The 15,580-nt window shown below is 39.6% G+C and overlaps 2 protein-coding genes across 4 annotated transcripts; one reads left to right on the forward strand and one right to left on the reverse strand.

Moving 5' to 3' along the window:
• Nucleotides 1-539: 539 nt before the first annotated feature.
• On the reverse strand, nt 540-2,322 carry cga (glycoprotein hormones, alpha polypeptide). Its single transcript, XM_086181557.1, has 4 exons — nt 2,296-2,322; nt 2,115-2,223; nt 1,729-1,913; nt 540-847 (listed from the first exon to the last, which is right to left on the reverse strand). Exons 1-4 carry the CDS (start codon nt 2,320-2,322, stop codon nt 773-775), a joined length of 396 nt encoding a protein of 131 aa, XP_086037683.1. The 3' UTR covers nt 540-772.
• A 4,114-nt stretch (nt 2,323-6,436) lies between these two features.
• Nucleotides 6,437-14,505, forward strand: LOC147246519 (heterogeneous nuclear ribonucleoprotein Q). 3 transcript variants are annotated; one of them, XM_086182591.1, is made up of 12 exons: nt 6,437-6,595; nt 8,341-8,500; nt 9,416-9,534; nt 9,749-9,856; nt 10,019-10,132; nt 10,398-10,574; nt 10,700-10,835; nt 11,150-11,355; nt 11,583-11,732; nt 11,852-11,973; nt 12,071-12,396; nt 12,984-14,505. In XM_086182591.1, exons 2-12 carry the CDS (start codon nt 8,353-8,355, stop codon nt 13,010-13,012), a joined length of 1,635 nt encoding a protein of 544 aa, XP_086038717.1. In that variant the 5' UTR covers nt 6,437-6,595; nt 8,341-8,352; the 3' UTR covers nt 13,013-14,505. The 3 variants fall into 3 exon arrangements, with proteins under 3 accessions (XP_086038717.1, XP_086038718.1, XP_086038719.1); XM_086182592.1 differs by having other exon boundaries at nt 12,987-14,505; XM_086182593.1 differs by lacking the exon at nt 8,341-8,500 and having other exon boundaries at nt 6,449-6,595.
• Nucleotides 14,506-15,580: the final 1,075 nt, after the last annotated feature.

Here is a 15,580-nt window from a genome sequence, read left to right on the forward strand (position 1 = left end):
AAATTTCACAAAGGATCTGTGGAAGACTCGGGCAGAAAACCCCTGACGCAAACTTGTTCCATGTGCTCACATTTACAACAGAATAATTAGATCAAATTTAAATGGGCCTGATCTGGCCTGGTGTGTACCTCCTCTGGGCCAATGTTGGCCCGGTAAGAGCTGTACTATGTGTTATTTGTATGCTACGTCCACATTAGGCTCAATTCTGGCTCATACGAAGATGATCTAGTCAACTATCAGTCAACATTGCCGGAAGACAGCCGGAATCGGGCCTGAACCGACTGCTAAGTGTGAATCACAATACATAGCTTTTTAAAACTTCATTTACCTAAAAAAAAAAAAAAAGTATAAAAATGGAAATAATGGTCTCATATTTTTGTTTTTGGCAGGTGACTATGGTTCAAGTGGGATGAAGGTATCAACGCCTCGTTGGGCATTACCCCTTCTAGCTCAGAGTTGTGTTCTTTGCATTTTTGTCATTGATTACATGACATCTGCTTTTGTCTGGAATGATTTAATATGACACACAACACACAGACAGATGCATTACACGTATTTGAGCTATGCACGGATATGAAAATGAAAAGTCTGTGCGCACAATTCAATTGCTTTTCAACTAATGCCAAAATATAGATTAATTACGCATCACAGACAAAAGAATACTACAAAAATAGGACCCGGCAACACAGGAACATTGATTTCTCAACACATTAAAAGAAACACAATTTGTTGCCCAGTTGAGCACTACAGGCTGATTTTGATCTCCCGTCTGTCATATCTTGTGAAAATAACAGGTGCTGCAATGGCAGTCTGTGTGGTTTCTCACCCTGATGCCGGCCACCTCTGTCTGAATGGGGAAAAGAAGGGGAGGAACATCAGGTTTAGTCATAAATGTTTAGTTTGCTCATCACTGTTGGTGTCTGGACATGTTGAAATATTGTTGAACCAACACAAACATTCCAAGGGGAGCTAGATTTCACTGAATCAAAACTATTTTTTCCAATGTCTATTATTATCATACTTTTTTTTTTTTAAAGTTGCATTTTTCCATAGTAATTTGGAAAGGAAAAATGGAATCTTTTTTGATAATATAGAATAATAATAGACATAGAAAAAAAATAGTTTCAATAACTAGAAGACGGACAGATTACCAGCTGCAACCTAATTTAAAGATAATCTAATTACAATCCAGAATATTCCCTAACTGGTCCTTTTTATTCCACTCTAGTTACATTTAATAGCATGACAACCAATATTCCAGATTATTATGAAACTAGTGTTTTCTTTCCCCTATAGAATGTAATCTAATACTGCCAAAAACTATGATGACTACTGTTCCAGACAGTTCCCATCTGGTGCTTTTTTTTTTTAACAAAGTATTTAGTTAAATTAATCCAATATGGTTTTTAAACCAGAATATTCCAAGATTGGTACAGTTTTTCAAACTGAAATAAGCAAACATTTGATAAAAGTCTGATATACCAGAACATTCTGTAACTGGTGCATTTTCCCCCCCAGTATAAACCCAAAAATATAGAGATTAATATTCCAGATTAAATCTAGTGCATTTACTTAACATCAAGCCAATATGGGGAGCCGTTACTGACAAGATATAATCAAGAAGCAAAAGATTCAAACCAGCATCTGGACCAGGATGCCTGGTTCAAGTCTCACATCCTACCTACTCCAACCTCACTTGCCTCACCCCTCCTCTGGCAGTGCTTTTACCTCGTAGCTTTGCCTCGCCACGCAGCACGTCGCCTCTGAGGTGATGTTCTTTGGGATGGTCATGGTCTTCATGGCTTTGAGAGGAGTGGGGTACGCTCTGGAGAAGCAGCAGCCCATGCACTGAAAGATTGGACGATCCTTTGAGAATAGATTGTTCTTTCTCAACGTGCACTCCTCACAGCCCACTGGCGGAGACGGTTTTACAATTAGAAACTCACAATGATGGACATTTAGTAGGAGCGCGATCATCGTAGATCTGATGTTGAAAGCAAAGTGTACAATCCCTGTAAAGGTTGCAATAAATAAACCAGTGCTCTCTATCCTCAAGCATTTAATGTGTTATCTAAATATAAATGTTTGAAAGAGGATAATACAAGTTATCTTACTATTTGATAAATCAAAGCTGGGGTAAGAATCAGCATAAAGAAGCAAAGACAGAAGCAGAAGAAACAGTCCGGCTGATTTCACGGGGCCCATCGTGGTTGCAGCGGTTTCCTGATAACACAAAACAAACATATTAAAAATGGTCACAGAACAATATTATTGAATCAGAAGATGCAGTATTACCATGCTGGGACTAAGTTTCCCCTTCATTGTGGCTCTGTGCGTTTTATTGAGGACTTCTGCTTCATTTCATGGTGTTTTATACCTGTGTACCTTCCCTAGATTAGCTGAAACCTACCAACCTTATCAATGATCTCACCGGCCACTTAGTCCACTTTCATAATCCCTTGAAGGCACAGAGCGATAAGAGAAAATGGAAAAGTCAAAACAAACTTCCACCATCTTTCCATCCTGAATATGGATGCTGCTGGGATGAATTCTTCTAGTAACGGTCATGTAGATTTACTGTGTCAGAAATATTTCTTCCAAAAAAAACAACAACAAACATACATATATATATAGATATAGATATAGATATAGATATATAGATAGCTGATATATATATATATATATGATTTTTTTAAAATAAATCTAATGTTTTTATGTTTCATCATACAAATATAATCTATAATAGAACAACAAAATGCCACCACCCCAGGAACTGTGAAGTACATGAACACTTTGAACGGGTGGTACTGAAAATATCACTTTTCAAACCATATGTATATTTTATTCCTTTTTTATGATGTTTTGTCTCATTCTCAGTGTTTAATGGCGTTTGCACGTTGATGAAATGATAGTAAGAATCTTTTTTTCCCCACTCCCTTGCAATTTGATCTTGTTTTATTTCACTTTCTGATCAGGGAAGCACTTTGAGTTACCATGTACATGAACATGTTCAACATAATTTTATGTTCCCTTTATATTACTGATGTTTTGTAACATTTAAACAAAATTTTTAAAACTTTTGAAGGTTTGGCAATATAGTTGTTGTTGTTTGAAAGCATCTTGATCTTCAAATAAATAACCAGAAGCAAATGTGTTTATTTAATGAATACGGTTCATAATTATATTCATATAGCAAGTACTTTTATAATTTCAGTAGAGTGGAATTCTATCATATATTATTTACTTTACAAACAAAACTATGCAAAATGTGAATAAACATCGTAATAACAATCCAAGTAAGCTTGACCTGTTGATATTTGGTGTATTATTTTTGTATATTTTCAATCCATGTGTCAGGATGCAATAGTTATTGTACTTTGGCTCCTTAAAAACGCAGAGGACGGCTGGCTAGAGGGGGTTTTGAATAAATGGAAAGTTATCTGATCGTTGTCAAGGAGTATCCATCTGCCCACCTACAACATCTGAAATGTCAAGGATTAATATGAATTTATTTTGTGTTTCATCTGTCTGTTTACGTCGGTACCCTTGTCCTGTGTCCTTGGTTGTTCTGGTGATAAATCCTTAGAGTCGTAACTCAATAAGCGAAGAGGATGCAGGTTAACTCGCTTGGATTTAATAGCTTTACTGTAGCTTAGATATTATATCATCTATATGAGCCGTAGAGTACTTGATCCTTCTGTTAATGAGATTTAATCCAGCACCAAATATAATAAAAAAACAACACACAAGCAACATATATTCCTGAAAGGTAACTTTGTGAGGATAAAATCATACCCTCAAACAGCAGCTGACAGAAATCCGTCACGTCACTTTTCTAAAGATAGGCCTTTTATTTCTCCATATTGAGGTAATTTTCCAGGTTAATGAATCACAATTAATTGCTACCTATATTTGAAGCAGTGCTTGAAATTCAGTAGATTGGTTAGTTGATGTATCTGACCTGGACTTATCTGAACAGTTTTATGATTTAAAAAATTAACATGAAACAAGCACAATAGCACATGAAGAAACAATAATAAACATACATATGCAGGAAGGACCTAACAAAGAACAGTTACAAAATAAATGTGGTTAAAACTAGAAAGAACATGAACCTCAGCGAAGGTGAACTTTTAGTGCCAGTCCCAGACCATGATTAAAGGCGCAAGCAGCAATGAACGGTCTCATGCACATGTTGCTGTGTGAAGCGGTTCTAAAGAGCAAGAGGGAGGATACCCTTATATCACTTGGATATTGCATGCAGAGCTAGACGAATGCTACACCGTGGTGCAAATATCACTTCCCGCATCCACTAGGTGGCGCTAAAGTGCGTGCACGCACCTACTACATATTACGCTGCTGCAGATCAAGCGAAGATGACAGTGTCAGTTTGATGTTGAAACATTTTTTATTTTTTTATCACATAATTAATTCTTGTTAACCACTAGGTGGCGCAATGCCATCATGTGCTCCAGTGAAGCTTGAAAACGTGTGAAGTCTGCAAAGGATCTGACCATGTGGTGTTCAGTTACAACAGTTTCCTGTTCTATGGTGAAAGTGGACATGTCATGGAACGCCATTTAGTGAAAAACAAAAATCGCCACAGCATGAAGTTCTTTAGGTATGTCTGACGAAATCTGAGGTGGCTGAACCATTGAGGAGCACCCCAGATGGCGCTATAATCTGCCCACAAATTGTTTGTGTTCTTCCTCCACCTGTAATAGACCCCAATCCAAGTTTGGTGAAAATCAGTCTCATAGTTTGGCGTAACCCTGCTGACAAACAGATAGAAAAAAACAAAACTTTATTGGTGGTGGAAACAACTTCTTGGTTCTTTGGATCAAAACATTAAAGAGATGAGATGATGAAAGCAAAAATACACATGAATGCATATTTGTTCTTTATTAGAACCGAACAGCAAGTCATAGCAAAAAATAAATAAATATATATATATATACACACACACACACACACACACACACACACACTAAGTAATAGTAATCAATTTGATAATAAAGGCAGAGTGGATCAGCTGTAGCATGTGTAGGTTTTTTTTGGTGACAGGTCAACATGCCATTTGCACATACTGATCATTATAATGCATATTTTGTAAATGTTCATATCTCATTTTTTCTTTTTCTACACTTGTAATTCTCTTTTATCTCTTAATTTTGGTTGCTGTTTTAGATGTGTATATATGGTTTCTGTTCAATATTTATTGACCTGCAAATCTAGCAGATGTCATGGAGAGTCTGCATTTTTACTTTTAATTGTTCTGTCTTTCTTCATATGACCCTGCTGTGGTAAAATATCATGTCGCCATGTTATAATTATAATACGTGATTATTTTTCAAGGGGTTTTCCAAAAAACAATTCATGTATGAAGAGATACAAGAGAGAATAATAAGTGAGTGCAATGTTAAGCTGTTGCCTGAAAAAAATATGGTAAGATGAGGCCTTCATCTCCCTCATGGCTCTGCTGGTTGTCAGGGGTGTTGTAGTTTTAAGATGATATTATCAGAGAAAAATATAAAGATTTATTTTTTCTCCTTAGAAGCCTTCAAAGACATTAGTGACTTCATGTAGTAGTGTCATAAATTCAAAGTATAAAAGATAATTATCAACCTGGATTTTACTATTATTCACACTTATCAGCAGCTTATTATTGAACTGAAATGTAAACAGGCCTTTTATTTCTATATTTCTTTGAATGATTTATTCATTTGCCTGGTGTATGAACTCTTTTTCTCTGTAGAGAAAATGGGACAAAAATGTCAATCTTTCTTTAACAAGACTGAAATCCTGGAATTTTAAACTTTATTCCATGCAGAGTTGTAACAAATATACCATGCAGACTGAGAAGTACTCAGAGCACCAATATGCTCTTTCTAGTTAGAACAAAATCGCACCTTACGCATCACTCAAAGCAAATATGGGCTAATCATATTACTGTATGCACTCTGGCATGTTCTTTGTCCGTGTGGCAGATTTGTGCAAAATCCAATAGAAGAGTGACACCATGCGGTAGAAATTGGACCTACATCGCTACTTCCAGTGAAGTACTTGGTCAAAATATTAAAAAGTGTGTCAGTGAAGGGCTTACATTTTAAGCTGGAGAAGCTGTGGTAAGTTCTTAATAAGAACTGATTTTATATTTAGACATGTAACATCGAGAAACCCTTATTTTTGTCTTTAAATTCATTTCAGGGGTGGGTTTGTGTAACTGAAAATTGTATTGTTCTGTAGGCAAAGACCATCGTGTAACATGTTCTTTTCAGATATTAGTTTAAATTGAAATATAGCCGTTCCTATTGCAGTCACATTACAACCGATAGTGGGTAGTTATGATGGATGCTGTGGCTGACCTGCCGCTCTACTGTAAAATGCATACAAGGCAAGCCCGTGCAGGGCTGTCCAAGAAACCCCATCGACGAGACAAAACTCGAGGCGTGAACGTGGCAGCCATTTTACATCATCAAGAGTGAATGACTGAAGCCGGACCAGTGCCGGGAGTTTTACAATTTTTCTCTCTTTTAGATATCACATTTATCTTCCAAATTAATCTACACCATACACGTTGGTGATCCAGTGGAAGGTAGGGCGAATGCTACCTAATTGGTCACGTGATTGTTGCTTAATTGATTTCTAAAAAGTCTGAATCGTGCGGTGCTGTTTCAAACAATGTGGAAACTGGTGGTGGTTGGGAACGAGTTCTCCAGACCGGCTTTTTGAAAATGGACTCTTCCTATGTGGCGGCACGTTGACAAACCACGCATCTAGCCAGCTAAACCTCGGGCTTTCACGGCCTATTTGAATGTAATTCCTTGTTGAAATCGTATTTTGTCAAATGGCAAAGCCCGTGCCGACAAATGACGTTCTAACAATGGCCTCACTGAAATTCCGTTTGAATTAGCATGCTAGCCTTAAGCTAGCCTATTTTGACAGATCATGGAATTGACATGCTCATTGTCATTGTATGCTAGCAGCAGCTAACTTAGCTGGCAAAAGCCAGTTAGGTTAGCAAGCTTTTGCGATCCTACGTTATCACAGCACAAATTGACTCAATACCAGTTAACGTTAATGCGAAATGTAGATGTGATTTTAAGACTATATGTGTGTAATGTTGTGAGTGTCCCAAGCTAGCTTGATGAACATTAGCTGTGCAAACTAGCCCGCTAGCTAGCCTCAACGTGTGCGAGTCAGACCCTCCCTGCTAAATCCAACGTCAACACTAGGTGTTAGTTTTTCAGTTTACGCTCAGAAAAAAACGTCACGTTACAGATTGAAAAGACGTTTGATATGCTCAAGGATGTTATTGTTAACTAATTAAGTTTGCAGGATTTTTAAAATTCTTTGCGAAAGCACGTGCCTATCCCTACGTAACTAATCAGCAGACACTTGGATATATTAGTTGCAACATTTAAACCTCAAAGTTTGCAAAAGGTAATAGTAACATAATATATGTGCAAAGCCGATGATTGCACTCCACGTTTTGCTGAGGCCAGCGTAGCCGGGCACACTATGGTGAACAGTTAGCTAGATTGCTGCCCTACATAAGGCCGGACTTGTCAATACAAACAAATTGGAATAAAGGTTTGGATTAAGGATTAAACTGATTATGAGTATTTCAATGTCAAATGATTTGCTACCTAAAAGTCTGTAAAGAGACTTGCAGACTTGCTCACTGGTCAGCCACCGGAAACCGGGGCTCAGTCTGATGGAACACGTGTATCGGCTATCTAGCCTGTGCTGAAGTCAGCAGTGAGAAGGTAAGCTAACATGTAATTTAGAGACCAGAGCAGAGGAGGCTTCTCCACCAGCACCAACCAAGAGTGCTGAGATACAGCGCTAGCAAGTGAACTCGGCTGCATTTGTGCACACTTCTCGGTGCACAACAAACCTAAATGGAAAATACTGCCACATGGACACCTACTGTGTAGATTGACTGTTTTACAGGCTGTCATGTTATTGATATCTTTAGGGGATTTGGCATGTATACTGTCTGTCTTGCGCGCAATGTTGTCAACTGCCCACATACAGGTTTCTAGGCTTCTTCATCTGAGCTGAGAGCTGCAACTGTTGAGTCAGGATAGTGAAAAGTCTCTAGATTGGACACCGCATAGCCATGATAAAGTTTTTACACACTTTACCTCCTCTACACATTGATAATGTGTCAAACTGTGACTACTGATGATAAGCCAATCTATCAAAATGGTCAAACCATTTTTGATCATCTTTCAAAATAATTTACCCGTCTAGTCTGAGACTTTCCACTATCCTTAACACGTCCCAAGTCTTACCCTTGACCCGGGATTAATTTGGCTCATTGCATTTACACAGATATCTGGAGACATGGCCACAGAACATATTAATGGAAATGGTCCAGAAGAACCAATGGACACCTCTGCTGCAGTTACCCATTCTGAGCACTTCCAGACTTTATTAGAAGCTGGTTTACCACAGAAAGTTGCTGAAAAACTAGATGAAATTTACATAGCAGGTAAGGCACAATGAATATACTTGCATATTCTAATATGCAAATTTTTATGTTTATCAATTTCTTGCATGTACTGTCATCTTATCAACTCTGAATGGGGGAATTGGGATCCTGAAGCAACTTTTTGTGGTTTCCTACCAAAATGGGTACTGCAGTGCTACATAATATTAAATTACACATCACATCAGTGAAAATGTGTAAATGATGGCAGCATTTGCATTCCCAGTATGGTTGCATGATCACTTGTGTCAGGGTGGATGACTTGTCCTCCCAATGTGGGTGTCTTGGTGAGCCTGTGTAGTCTCCTATTCATCTATAAAACTTCTCCATCCTGTTAAGGTTTTTGCAGAGGCATGAATATGTGTAAGTAAGGTGCTGTCAGCTACAGCTCAAACATCTGTTGCTTTTTTTTCACAACTTTGTACCAACTAAGCTGAAGAAACAGTTTGAGAGTTATTATAGCACTTGTTTGGTCAGTCTGATCCGGAAAAGTACTTGTGTGGCCTATTCAGCCAGATGGATCCGAGGCAGAGACAATGGCAGCAGCTGTCTGGTGTTTGGCTGCCTGGGACAGGTGATGGCCTCTCCATAGTGGAGAATGTGGACCGACTCATTAGAAACTCCCATCCACAGTATCAAGGACCACTGGCATATCGAGTTGCACTGTCACATCTGGTGTGATTAGTTCTGCAAAAAATTTGCTGGTTGGAGAATGAAGGGCTGAACACAACTTCATTTAGATTGAGTCTGTCATACCTTTCAGTCCTGATTGCAACATCATTTAAGATACTTGTGTGTAGGATGACTTGCACGTCTATTCCCTGATCCTCACATATGTACTGTAAAGTCTGGTATTAAAGATTTGACTGTCTTGTTGTTAAGCACTTGTTGTCTGTGTGCTTTCCCCCGTTCATCTAGGTTTGGTGTCACACAGTGACTTGGATGATCGAGCAATTGAGGCTCTGAAAGAATTCAACGAGGAAGGTGCTCTCCAAGTCCTTTTGCAATTCAAGGACAGCGACCTCTCACATGTTCAGGTATGCAAGTGCCACCATTGCTATATGCTTACATGATTATATGGCTGAAAAGCAGTAAGAGAAACAACTTTTGGCTGTCACTGATACCTACAAGATAGACTTGTGCAGTCTCATGTAACAGCTTTTCCTTTTGCGGGACAAACTGTCAAGTCGCTCGAATGGAGCAGACAATTTAAAAAAACAGCTTTTATTAATTTTTTCCCCTCTATTTCAGAACAAAAGTGCCTTTCTTTGTGGCGTGATGAAGACATACAGACAGAGAGAGAAACAAGGGACCAAAGTGTCAGACACCAATAAAGGACCAGATGAAGCCAAAATCAAAGTGAGAATGCCGATATAGCTCTTAGTCCAACCTCTTGAACTGGAATTCTGCTCATGTGTTTGAAGCAGGGCATTTCTCCCATTATTTGTATGCCAGAGTTTATAGCAAAGACTGACTGACTCTGTCCATGTGTGTTGATTGAACTGTATCCTTTCTGATCAGGCTTTGCTGGAGAGGACTGGCTACACACTAGATGTTACAACAGGCCAGAGGAAGTATGGGGGTCCTCCACCAGAGTCAGCCCACTCAGGGGCACAGCCGACCATTGGTACAGAGGTAAAAGGCCTGTCAGCTTTGTCACCTTTTTAAGTTGGCTGGTTAGGCGAACCAGACAGATGAGGAGGCACTTCGACTGATATTTAGGCGTCCAAATGATGCAACTTCACAACTGCTGTAGTAACTGTGCTTACATTGATAGTTTACCGCTAAGAGCTGACTGGATACCTTTGAACTCAGATGCCTTCCATCTCTTGTCTTTACCTCATATTTCAAATCAAGGAGATGCTGTAAAGCACCATTATATTTTCTCTCAACCTGGCAGATATTTGTAGGCAAAATCCCCAGAGACCTTTTCGAGGATGAGCTGGTTCCGCTGTTTGAGAAGGCAGGCCCCATCTGGGACCTGCGCCTGATGATGGATCCTCTGAGTGGCCTGAACAGAGGCTATGCCTTTGTCACATTCTGCACTAAAGAGGCTGCACAGCAGGCTGTCAAATTGGTATGTTACTCTACTGCAGTTTTGAGTAGAAAAGGAGATAGTATACGATGTGCTTGTCGTTTCAACTATTTACCAGAAACAAGTTTAAGAGTTTCTGTTACTTACGCTCCTCCGTTGTTCTGCAGTGCAACAACAATGAAATTCGACCGGGTAAACACATTGGCGTGTGCATCTCTGTGGCCAATAATAGACTGTTTGTTGGCTCCATCCCCAAGAGTAAAACAAAAGAGCAGATTGTTGAAGAATTTGCAAAAGTCACAGGTGAGTCAGCCCCTCTTTTCTTACATTTCATTTTGTGTGATATTTACTCAACAGCTGCTTTCTAATCTGACCTTAAATCCTGTGTCCAAATGATGACCCCATGAATATCCTGGAGTGACTTGCGTCGCCATGATGGTTTACCGCTAAGATCTGACTGGACACGAATGTAATAGCTGACTTGTCTACAATTTATTGCAGTATAAATTACTTTTTCATACCATCATTCATAAACAGTCGTCTTTGTATTTGTTGGTGTAAATTTTCATTGCACTAATATTTGTCATTTTCCTTTTTTCCCTCTTCTGTTTCTACAGAGGGTCTAAATGATGTCATATTGTACCACCAGCCAGATGACAAGAAGAAGAATCGCGGCTTTTGCTTCCTGGAGTATGAAGACCACAAGACAGCAGCTCAGGCCCGGCGCCGACTGATGAGCGGCAAGGTGAAGGTGTGGGGGAATGTGGTCACGGTGGAGTGGGCTGATCCAATTGAGGACCCGGACCCAGAGGTCATGGCCAAGGTAAAGCAGAGGGCAATAGATCATTGGTAGCATGATTGTAGGTACTTAATGTAAAATTTATTTATTTTTTTTAACTCTTGCAGAGGGTTGTAAAGCTGAGTGATTAAACACATACTTGAGTCTGCAGTTGTTTATAATGTGTAGATGTGACATTTTAGCCGCAGCCCACGTAAACCTGAGACAATTAAAACAACTTCATTCTTCTGCAATCCTCTGTCAATGTGCAGGTAAAGGTGCTGTTTGTGAGGAACTTGGCCAGCACTGTCACAGAGGAGATACTTGAAAAGGCCTTTAGTCAGTTTGGCAAGCTGGAGCGAGTGAAGAAATTGAAAGACTACGCCTTCATCCACTTTGAGGAGAGAGATGGTGCTGTAAAGGTGAGAAAACAAATGCATCTTCAGATACACATGCAAGTAAATAATCTTAAAGGTGGATCTACATTTCTTGATCTTGTATTGAGAACAGTCATTGAATTCTGTCTTGACCACTGTCACAGGCTTTGACTGACCTCAATGGCAAAGACCTCGAGGGAGAGCACATTGAAATCGTCTTTGCCAAACCTCCTGACCAGAAGAGGAAAGAGCGTAAAGCCCAGAGACAAGCTGCTAAAACACAAATGTGAGCGAGAACCTCTTGCATTCAGGAATGATCGAGTCTAATTAAATTAAAATCTCATGCACGATTCCATGTTTGACCCATCTGTTAACTCTTCCAGGTATGATGAATACTATTATTACGCGCCTCCCCACATGCCTCCCCCCACAAGAGGCAGAGGACGAGGTGGGCGCGGAGGCTACTCTTACCCTCCTGATTATTACGGCTATGAAGACTATTACGATTTCTATGGATACGATTACCACAACTACCGGGGTGGCTATGAAGACCCCTACTACAGCTACGATGATTTCCAGGGGTCTGGGAGAGGACGAGGAGTGAGGGGCGGTGTCCGTGGCGGTGTCAGTCAGACCAGGGGCCGCGGTGGCATCACACCGAGGGGCAGAGTGGGCTTCTCCCAGCGAGGAGGCCCTGGAGCAAGCAGAGGTAAATTAGGTTTTTCAGAGTGGCTAAAATGAGATTAGTTCCAGTGTTGTGACTAATAAAGCTTGTCTTTTGATCTTCCGGATAACTACTGTTCATAGAAAAAGAACTTTCACTGTAGCGTGGTCTGAAATGAGTTTTTTAAGTCTTAGCTGCCTGCAAGCTCAGACCTTGTGCTATATTCTGTGGATCAAAGCACCAAGATGAAAGCGTTGGCACGTATGGGAGAGCATTGGCAGACTGTTAAGTGATTTTGAGGACCTGGGATGTTAAAATTGTAGGATGACTTCCCACGAACCAAGTATTGACTTTTATTGAATTAAGTTGTATTAATTCACACCCCGCGCACTGAAATACACACAGCTTTAAATTTACAGCTCCACCTGCTTATTGGCCTCATCAGCACACCCTGACAGGTGTCATCTTACAGGGTTAGCGCGTTACCTCGTTTGCCAGCTGAGACCCACCCAAGCAGCAAAACACTGGCTTCACTCTAAAATTAGTGCCAACCTGTCGGTTCACATATTGCTAGTGACTTCGACCAACATGGTATTCTTGTGCTAATTTTTTCTGTCCTCTTATTGGTCCAGCAGGGAAGCGGGGCCGAGGGCGGTCCTGACCTGTCTCAGTGGATACTGACTTGATGTGTGGGGTTACACCGTAAGCTGCAATGGATGTTGAAACAAAAAAAGAGCACGACAAAAAGGTCCAATGATATTCCAGCCTTACTGAAGAAGCATCTCCCCCCTTGTTTTTTGTTTATTTTTATTTTTTTTTTCTGAAACTGCCACCTTAAAAAGATGACCGTAGGAGTCTGCATTCTCCCGGCAGCCTCTCTAGCCCTGAGCCCCTCTATTTAGCCCTGATATACAGGGCTCTATGTATTGCCCTAACAATCTCCCCCGTTCCCTGTCCCCTGAACATGCCATTTTTTAAATAATTATTGAAGAATTTGCACTTTTTAAGTTTCTTAGGTTTGAAGTGGCTCGAAGGAGCTTGATGCTATTGTATATTTTTGTGCTAATCGCAATTTTTATTGTTGGAATATCCATGTTAATCTTAATCGTTTGATGTGGATGTTTGAAAGAGAACATTTGCAGGTTTTTATTTAGGGTGTACCCACCTGGCATGGAGAAGTCAGGCATTCCAGGAAGTGGTTCTTTTCAGAACTTGTCTTTAAAGGGTTGGTTGACTACCTCAGTACAGAGGACTAAACTACCCGGCCTGTACTGTAAATAGGGAAACTATATTGATGAAAGCAGGGCTTGTTTTCATACAAAATATGCACAAGAGCTGCAGCGCAAAAACGATGTACTTAATGTAATATAGTCATTTTAGCTGCAGCTCTGACACTGCAAACAGTCAAACTGGGCATGCAAAACAATCTCATATGATGAGTCTGAACAAGCCCTGCTTTTATCCTATTTTGAACTGAATTAGCTGCCTTGCTTCTTCAGAGTATGTAGTTACTGTTTGTATAGTTTTTCGGATAAAATGTTACTTTTGTAAAGGCTTCAACATCACAGGCATTCAACTGCCTTTGATTTTAAAAGATAAACAAAAATAAAGCCCTGCAGTGTCCCTTTTGTGCCACTGTATTATTCCAGTGGGTTCGTTTTTATATTGATGCATTTTCAAACCGTGTCAGAATAATGTAAAACAACCTAACCCAATCCTCCATCGTGTAAGATCATGTTAATCTTGACTGGTCCCGTTCCACCTCCCAAAAACAGCAACTCTGTCGAAGATCCTTCAAGTTCATCTTGATAACTGAATTGCCATATTGCCCGGACGGTGAGCATGTGTGCCTAACATCAGCTGCTATGATTTGGTGTGGGATCATAGTCTCTAAGTGGTAGAAGGGATACTGCAGTGAATGATTTCTATTTCCAGGTATAGCAAAAAGGAAACTGTGCTATTCAATCCCAGTTTTCTATACAGTTAACTCCCTCAATTAAATCATAACAACCACCTTTTGAAAAAAGGATGTTAGCAGTTTTAAACTATTGTTGGTGGCCAACAACGTTTTTTGCATTCCGGCAAATAAATTGTTTTATACTGTAAAATGGAGGTGAGTGTAACTTATTTTTGTAATAAAGTTTTTGATTTCTATCTGTGTTGTACTTTTTGGATGAAATCTCACGGAGGAGCCAGAGGTTTTATTTTTATCGAGAGATTAACCAGTTCGGCAATTTAGGCTTCACTTATTTTAAGTCTTCATCGTTTGATGTGAGGGGAGAGGCTTTCTTCATCTTTTCTGTGAAATGTGTGACTCAAATTTTAGTAGCACTTTTAAAAGGGTTGCATAATGTTCCGGTATAGTGTCGCGTAATATGAGTGAGAAATGAAGGAACAAGATTTCCTTTCAAGTCGTCAGTTTTGATATTTCCTTTTTCATATTTCCATTGCCATTCAATGATTATTCCCCCGATTTAAGCTTTTTGAATCGTTCCTTTTACATGTGACTGACTCGCTTTTTCCGGCTTCCCTTTAAATGACGACTAAATATATCTTCCATACAATACAGCTGCAATCAAGTGTTAAAAATCAATTTTGGCTGGTTAAAATTTGCTTAGAATTGTAAAAGTTGAGAACAACCGAGTGAAGTCGTCGTGTGAATAAAGATCAACAAGCTCCCAACAGCAAAACCACGGGGCCATCAGCTAAATCTGTCAGGATGGTAACATTTATGTTTCAGATGTTAGCTTGAACCACATTTATCAAAGAATTTTTTTGTCTTTTCATACCTGGACAAAGAGCAGAAATCCATTTTTCGTGCTCCAAGGATTCGAGTCCATATCTTCCTTTTCTAACTGCATCTTTTCACAATACTCAGAAGTACAATAGCCCAAGGGTGCTCTGTAGCCTTGATCTGATTCATTCAGGACTGTTTTTATACTGCAGATGCTGTCCTTACTCACATATATATAATTTTTTTCAAAAGACAGCTACCAGATAAAGATTGCTGTGGAGGAGTATAGACCTTACACAGCTCCTCTGTCCCTTACATACTGTTGTGTTGCTGGGTACTTGAACAGGAACGTTTGACCTCAGACAACTTATAAACCAAGCAAACCTAATATTTCTCTTATATTATTTCAGAGTACGCCAAATGGCTGAAAACCATCTGTTTCTCATTCATATTTGAAGCCTAATCACGTACATTTAGCATGTTTTGAATAATTTC

This window comes from Aulostomus chinensis, chromosome 17, assembly GCF_037954235.1.
Source record: "Aulostomus chinensis isolate RoL2024-O1b breed Wild chromosome 17, RoL_Achi_v1.0, whole genome shotgun sequence".
In the NCBI taxonomy this organism is placed as follows: domain Eukaryota; kingdom Metazoa; phylum Chordata; class Actinopteri; order Syngnathiformes; family Aulostomidae; genus Aulostomus; species Aulostomus chinensis.